At 37.7% G+C, this 8,310-nt stretch overlaps 1 protein-coding gene across 2 annotated transcripts; it reads left to right on the plus strand.

The window, feature by feature from the left end:
- The first annotated feature begins 1,844 nt into the window (after window positions 1-1,844).
- On the plus strand, window positions 1,845-5,996 carry LOC135561544 (erythroblast NAD(P)(+)--arginine ADP-ribosyltransferase-like). Of its 2 annotated transcripts, XM_065003245.1 has the most exons (3): window positions 1,845-1,984; window positions 4,404-4,495; window positions 4,704-5,996. In XM_065003245.1, the coding sequence occupies exons 2-3, from the start codon at window positions 4,418-4,420 to the stop codon at window positions 5,439-5,441; spliced, it is 816 nt and encodes a 271-aa protein (XP_064859317.1). In that variant the 5' UTR covers window positions 1,845-1,984; window positions 4,404-4,417; the 3' UTR covers window positions 5,442-5,996. The 2 variants fall into 2 exon arrangements, with proteins under 2 accessions (XP_064859317.1, XP_064859318.1); XM_065003246.1 differs by lacking the exon at window positions 1,845-1,984 and having other exon boundaries at window positions 4,154-4,495.
- The last annotated feature ends 2,314 nt before the right edge of the window (window positions 5,997-8,310 follow it).

Below are 8,310 nucleotides of genomic sequence, written 5' to 3' on the forward strand. Positions count from 1 at the left end.
AGCAGCAGTAGCACCCCTTAGCAACTAACGTCTCAAATAGGAAACTAAAAGCTCTGTGGCTAATCTGATCAACACTGTCAGGGTTAGTAGTTTCCTGTGTCTGATGTCAGAGCTCAGTAATGCTCAATCTGTCAACCACAACAAGGAGAGAACGGTCTCGTTCCAGGCCAACTATATTGCTGTTGAGTTTGACGCTACGACAAGTGAGCATCAGATCGCTATACCATATGATGTGGTTAACATATATGTTAAACAGTAATCCAGGAGATGTGAGATCTGGCAGGTGACTTCAATGTAGTCAGCCTGGAACGTGGCCAACATCATGAGTGGTGTTGGAGGAGAGAAAGGGGGAGGGACTTGGTTATGAAGGAAGCTTTCAGCAGCCATCTTGTTGACTGGCAGAGACAACAGAGGCCATCTGGTGGCAGTGAACTGTCATATCATCTACTGTCTATCCACAGGTTAACTGTCATAACATCAACTGTCCATCCACAGGTTAACTGTCATAACATCTACTCTCTATCCACAGGTTAATTGTCATAACATATACTGTCTATCCACAGGTTAATTGTCATAACATCTACTGTATATCCACAGGTTAATTGTCATAACATCTACTGTATATCCACAGGTTAACTGTCATAACATCAACTGTCCATCCACAGGTTAACTGTCATAACATCTACTATCTATCCACAGGTTAACTGTCATAACATCTACTGTCTATCCACAGGTTAATTGTCATAACATCTACTGTCTATCCACAGGTTAATTGTCATAACATCTACTGTCTATCCACAGGTTAATTGTCATAACATCTACTGTCTATCCACAGGTTAATTGTCATAACATCTACTGTCTATCCACAGGTTAATTGTCATAACATCTACTGTCTATCCACAGGTTAATTGTCATAACATCTACTGTCTATCCACAGGTTAATTGTCATAACATCTACTGTCTATCCACAGGTTAACTGTCATAACATCTACTGTCTATCCACAGGTTAATTGTCATAACATCTACTGTCTATCCACAGGTTAATTGTCATAACATCTACTGTCTATCCACAGGTTAACTGTCATATCATCTACTGTCTATCCACAGGTTAATTGTCATAACATCTACTGTCTATCCTCAGGTTAACTGTCATAACATCTACTGTCCATCCACAGGTTGACTGTCAAAACATCTACTGTCTATCCACAGGTTAATTGTCCTAACATCCACTGTCTATCCACAGGTTAACTGTCATAACATCTACTGTCTATCCTCAGGTTAACTGTCATAACATCTACTGTCTATCCACAGGTTAATTGTCATAACATCTACTGTCTATCCACAGGTTAATTGTCATAACATCTACTGTCTATCCACAGGTTAACTGTCATAACATCTACTGTCTATCCACAGGTTAACTGTCATAACCTCCACTGTCTATCCACAGGTTAACTGTCATAACATCTACTGTCTATCCACAGGTTACTTTGACACTATAACTGTTGTTTTGACACTACTATAATACAGAATATCTCTAAGAGATGGAAATCCTATGTGTTACTGAGAAATGTATGGAACTCATCCAGTGATGTCATTACCAGTCACACAACCTGACAGACTGTGACCATGACAACTGACCACACGGTGCAGTGGTAGACTTGGGGTCGAGGGGAGCGTCAGAAAGACAGAAAGGGGGAACGTTAACCCTTTCTCAGAAGCGTCACTTTTAGTTGAAAATGGGCCTGTGGTGAACCGAGGTAGAGCTGTGTACATCCTCGTGCATGTGTACGTGTGCAGACATGAAGATCTGCATGACTTTCTTCACGTATTAGCTTGGTGCTTCAGTGTGGGAACATGATTTGTGGTCATGTCTGCTTGTAAAGTCAGATCTCTGACCAGGTATAAGTAGATCTTGGCAGACCGTCTGCAGAAACACGTCCTGAAGCTGAACAATACAAAACAACCTCTATCGTGCTCCAGTCTGGTAAGTCCAGCTATCAGATACCGTAAACCTCATTGTAATCTCTGTATGATACGGCTTCATTAAATGGTGGCATTGCAGTGACTCCTATCAATTTTTCAATAGTTGATCATATCAAAGCTATGTTGTATCATGTTGGGTACTGTTATGATGAAAGCTATGTTGTATCATGTTGGGTATTGTTATGATGAAAGCTATGTTGTATCATGTGTTTGTATTGTTATGATGAAAGCTATGTTGTATCATGTTGGGTACTGTTATGATGAAAGCTATGTTGTATCATGTTGGGTACTGTTATGATGAAAGCTATGTTGTATCATGTTGGGTACTGTTATGATGAAAGCTATGTTGTATCATGTTGGGTACTGTTATGATGAAAGCTATGTTGTATCATGTTGGGTACTGTTATGATGAAAGCTATGTTGTATCATGTTGGGTATTGTTATGATGAAAGCTATGTTGTATCATGTTGGGTACTGTTATGATGAAAGCTATGTTGTATCATGTTGGGTACTGTTATGATGAAAGCTATGTTGTATCATGTTGGGTATTGTTATGATGAAAGCTATGTTGTATCATGTTGGGTACTGTTATGATGAAAGCTATGTTGTATCATGTTGGGTACTGTTATGATGAAAGCTATGTTGTATCATGTGTTTGTATTGTTATGATGAAAGCTATGTTGTATCATGTTGGGTACTGTTATGATGAAAGCTATGTTGTATCATGTTGGGTACTGTTATGATGAAAGCTATGTTGTATCATGTGTTTGTATGTTATGACTGTTATGAAGCTATGTTGTATCATGTTGGGTACTGTTATGATGAAAGCTATGTTGTATCATGTTGGGTACTGTTATGATGAAAGCTATGTTGTATCATGTTGGGTACTGTTATGATGAAAGCTATGTTGTATCATGTTGGGTACTGTTATGATGAAAGCTATGTTGTATCATGTTGGGTACTGTTATGATGAAAGCTATGTTGTATCATGTTGGGTACTGTTATGATGAAAGCTATGTTGTATCATGTTGGGTACTGTTATGATGAAAGCTATGTTGTATCATGTGTTTGTATTGTTATGATGAAAGCTATGTTGTATCATGTTGGGTACTGTTATGATGAAAGCTATGTTGTATCATGTGTTTTTGTATTGTTATGATGAAAGCTATGTTGTATCATGTTGGGTACTGTTATGATGAAAGCTATGTTGTATCATGTTGGGTACTGTTATGATGAAAGCTATGTTGTATCATGTTGGGTATTGTTATGATGAAAGCTATGTTGTATCATGTTGGGTACTGTTATGATGAAAGCTATGTTGTATCATGTTGGGTATTGTTATGATGAAAGCTATGTTGTATCATGTTGGGTATTGTTATGATGAAAGCTATGTTGTATCATGTTGGGTACTGTTATGATGAAAGCTATGTTGTATCATGTTGGGTATTGTTATGATGAAAGCTATGTTGTATCATGTTGGGTATTGTTATGATGAAAGCTATGTTGTATCATGTGTTTGTATTGTTATGATGAAAGCTATGTTGTATCATGTTGGGTACTGTTATGATGAAAGCTATGTTGTATCATGTGTTTGTATTGTTATGATGAAAGCTATGTTGTATCATGTTGGGTACTGTTATGATGAAAGCTATGTTGTATCATGTTGGGTACTGTTATGATGAAAGCTATGTTGTATCATGTTGGGTACTGTTATGATGAAAGCTATGTTGTATCATGTGTTTGTATTGTTATGATGAAAGCTATGTTGTATGTTGGGTATTGTTATGATGAAAGCTATGTTGTATGTTGGGTATTGTTATGATGAAAGCTATGTTGTATGTTGGGTATTGTTATGATGAAAGCTATGTTGTATCATGTGTTTGTATTGTTATGATGAAAGCTATGTTGTATGTTGGGTATTGTTATGATGAAAGCTATGTCGTATCATGTTGGGTATTGTTATGATGAAAGCTATGTTGTATCATGTTGGGTACTGTTATGATGAAAGCTATGTTGTATCATGTTGGGTACTGTTATGATGAAAGCTATGTTGTATCATGTGTTTGTATTGTTATGATGAAAGCTTTGTTGTATCATATGTTTGTATTGTTATGATGAAAGCTATGTTGTATCATGTGTTTTTGTATTGTTATGATGAAAGCTATGTTGTATCATGTTGGGTACTGTTATGATGAAAGCTATGTTGTATCATGTGTTTGTATTGTTATGATGAAAGCTATGTTGTATCATGTGTTTGTATTGTTATGATGAAAGCTATGTTGTATCATGTTGGGTATTGTTATGATGAAAGCTATGTTGTATCATGTTGGGTATTGTTATGATGAAAGCTATGTTGTATCATGTGTTTGTATTGTTATGATGATTGGTATTTGTCTCCTGTACATGTTGTTTTACTACAGGTGCTGTTGAAGTCATGGGGACAGACAACATCCTAACCTTTTCTGTGCTGTGTGTCTTCTATGCTTTGACTCTGAGTGTGGATACAAAGACGGTAAGATACAACACTATTTTGAGTGCATTTGAATATGAGTGAGAGAGCGATTCAATTATCAAAATAACAGGCACAAGTTTAGTATGGACAAAGTTTGAAGACATTATGACTGATGGCCAGCCTTACATCTTGTCTCTCATCATCATTTTATTAGCATTTTCTTGTGTCATACCTGTTTGTCTATTTTTCTCTCTTCCTTTCACTAAAGGTCAGTTTCCCTCTGCATGGTCTAAAATCCAACATCCCTTTAAACATGGCTCCAGACTCTGTTGATGACTCCTACAAGGGCTGTGAGGATAAGATGCGCGGGAAGGTGCATGACTATTACCTGCCAAAAGAGAGAGGAGAGAACAAAGATTTCAACCAGGCTTGGACTGCTGCTGAGGACCATTACACAAAAAAAGGAAAACTGTCTAAAAACTATTCCCTGGCAATCCAGGTGTATGTGACTGAATACTCCCAAATGTTCAAGTCATTCAACGAGGCCACTCGTACTCAAAAGAAGAGCTACAGCACAACATTCCAGTACCACTCCCTGCACTTCCTTCTGACCAATGCTTTACGAATCCTGAACAAGAAAAATAAGCGTTTCCAAACCTTCCGAGGAACCAACGTGTCTTTCCACGGAGTCCGAAATACTGAAATGCGATTCGGACAGTTCACCTCGAGCTCTTTAGACAAGAAAATCGCTGGTGAACGCTTTGGAAATCGCTCCTGTTTTGAGATCACCACCTACTTTGGTGCCCCGCTGGGGGAGTACGCATCTCAGATGGCTCATGAGAAGGAGGTGCTGATTCCCCCCTACGAGGTGTTCAGAATTACAGAGGTGCTGAAGAGAAAAGCCAAGAAAGACCTCTGGTGTGACGTCGTCTACAAATTGCAGAGTACTAAGAAAGGAAAAAGTGACCTGAAATGCCAGATGGTTGGACCACTCCAAGGAGAGTAAAATCAAAACAGCAACACAGCTGTGCTGCTTTCAGTCAAATATGAAATGCAGTTTTTAGTGCAACACCTGGCTTCCCCATCCACCATCGCTCCCTCCCACAAATACAGGAAAGATTTCAAATAGTATTTGAACCCAGGTCTGGTCATATATTGCATTTACTGTAACTATATTTACTGTAGCATTAACTGTAACTATATTTACATTAACTATATGTACTGTAGCATTTACTGTAACTATATTTACTGTAGCATTAACTGTTACTATATTTACTGTAGCATTAACTGTTACAATATTTACTGTAGAATTTACTGTAACTATATGTACTGTAGCATTAACAGTTACTATATTTACTGTAACTATATTTACTGTAGCATTTACTGTAACTATGTGTACTGTAGCATTAACTGTTACTGTGCCTACATGGAAAAATGTATTATCTAATGTGGTGTAATTTAGAGTTAATTATGTTTTTATCATACATTTTCAGCATTTGCCCTGTAGCATCAATAAAGCATCATTGAGCCTGATTAAAGCAGTTCAATGGTTTTCAAAGACCACCTTCGACAAATGATTACATTGTGCATTCTCCACAACTACCAGAAGGGTCAGCATTTCATGCATAAAACAGACCCACTATTTTTAGCTACATCTCTCAGTGGTCACCTCACCTGGTCCTGGAGAGCTAATGTAAACCGTAGAGAAAATGCATCCTATGAGATTTTAGGATTTAAATAGCGAATAAGCCTAAAATTGTTCAAATAGTGTGAAGGGGATCATGGTCATGAGTGAGTTAGAGAGAAGATACCCCAGTTAAACATCGCCTAGGGACATTAGAGTTACAATTAGTTGTTCATACATTACTTTTTGTAATTGGGCATAGGTGAGTGTCTAGCAGCAATGTAAGTTAAAACATAAGATGAATGTGTCAGCACTCAAAACAAGATTTAAAAGATATGTTTTGCTGTTTTGTTCATTTAGAGGCAACGAGCTAAAACACACATTGTGTACTGACAACAGTAGAAGCTCAGCTACAATACAGTATGAAACTTGTCCTACTCAGTATAGAGTTAAGTTAAGAGTTATGGAGTAAAACATGATGTCAAGTGGCATGTAAATGTCCGTTTTCATCTTCCTTGGGCAATGATCCATTTCCAAAAAAGGGCAGAGGAATAAAGATCAACAGATTCAAAACTAACTAGTAAAAACAGCCAATGGGAGACCGTCACGAGTTTGTATTGTATGAATGAGACCTGTACTGAAGTGGCATTTTATCTATGCAAATAGCAGATACAGGATAAATGACTGTCCGGAGGGAGGGAGGCGCACCAAAGTGAAGACAACTTGGTAACATCCCAGCCACAAGCACCAGAGAGATGTAACCTGATAATAACTAGGATCATCTTTGAGTCTCTACTCTAGATTGCAGTGAAGATGGTGAAGTTTGTAGTGTGGGCTGTTTTCTCATTGACCTTCAGTATGGTCAGTGGAATGGTATGTTTGTTTGTGTGCACAAGTCACATACCTTAACTGAATGTTTCAAATGAATTTGAAATCCTAAAAAGGTGAAATAGCTCAATCCTTTTTCTCCTCTCCAAGGTGAGGCCTGACACCGTTCTGGACATGGCACGTTCATCATGATGATGCGTACAAGGGCTGTGTTCCAGCGATGTTGACTAAGGTGAAGGTGTACCTGAGAGATGAGATTACAGCCAATACGGACGACTTTGGAACTCGTTGGACAGACCATTATGATGATGCGTACAAGGGCTGTGTTCCAGCGATGTTGACTAAGGTGAAGGTGTACCTGAGAGATGAGATTACAGCCAATACGGACGACTTTGGAACTCGTTGGACAGACCATTATGATGCTACTGACAACAAAGAATCTGATGGGGAACTTACAGTTGAACATATTGTTGCAATCAAGTTGTACTCTGGTATTTTTTACAAAACACTCAATGATGCAGTTTGTGTGGGAAAAGATAAATACAAAGCAAAAACATTTGAGTTCTATGCATGGCATTTCCTGCTGTCTGATGCCATACGTATTCTGAATGAAAAAAATCATCCCAATGAAACCGTATACCGTGGAACCAAACGTGTTTACAAGGGTCAATTAAATCAAGAAATTAGATTTGGCAAATTCCTCTCAACCTCTACTTCTCTTTGCTGCAGAATTTGGAACTGAAAATAGTTTTGAAATTGAAACATGCTATGGTGCCTCTGTGGAAAAATATACGATCATGGGGTCACTTGAGGCAGAGATGTTGATCCCTCCTTATGAGAAATTTAAAATTGAGGAAGTGAAAAATAGAAACACAGTCAAAGACCTGTGGTGCAAAGTTGTTTTCAAACTGAAAAATGCAACATATCTAAGTGATCTGAACTGTGCTTTAGTGTAAATACAGATCAAGCCCCTGTTAGGAATCAGATAATGATTCTACTTCTTTGCATTTACTGAAATCTGTCATCTAGATGGTGCCTCTGTCTACAGCTTCTATCAATACCAACACTGTAAAATGTTATAAACCACTGCCTTAAAATGGTAAGTTATGTCAACATGGGAAATGTTAACCTCATATTAGTATACAAGTTCATTCAACTCTAAATTGTACATCCAGGGTAAACGTATATTGTGTGAATACAGCAAACGATTGAGTCATGTGCGTGGTCCATATCTTTTTGAGAGATACATTCATCGGTTCATTTTCCATGAAGATGTTTAAATCAAACAAGTCTACCTCTGCTTTCTTAAACTTTTTTTAACAAATATATTTTGTTATACAAATATATTTTCAATGTCTGTTAGTTATATTTTAATCAGTTAGTGGGTCACTGTTATTGTTACAATCTGACATCAGGACACAGA

Source organism: Oncorhynchus nerka, linkage group LG18, assembly GCF_034236695.1.
Source record: "Oncorhynchus nerka isolate Pitt River linkage group LG18, Oner_Uvic_2.0, whole genome shotgun sequence".
NCBI classification, from domain to species: Eukaryota; Metazoa; Chordata; class Actinopteri; order Salmoniformes; family Salmonidae; genus Oncorhynchus; species Oncorhynchus nerka.

Excerpts from the sequence above, each read along its gene's own strand:
- LOC135561544 (XM_065003245.1), top strand. The coding sequence starts at position 4,418 with ATGGGGACAGACAACATCCTAACCTTTTCTGTGCTGTGTGTCTTCTAT. Across the intron at positions 4,496-4,703 it reads TGAGTGTGGATACAAAGACG|GTCAGTTTCCCTCTGCATGG; the intron begins GTAAGATACAAC and ends CTTTCACTAAAG.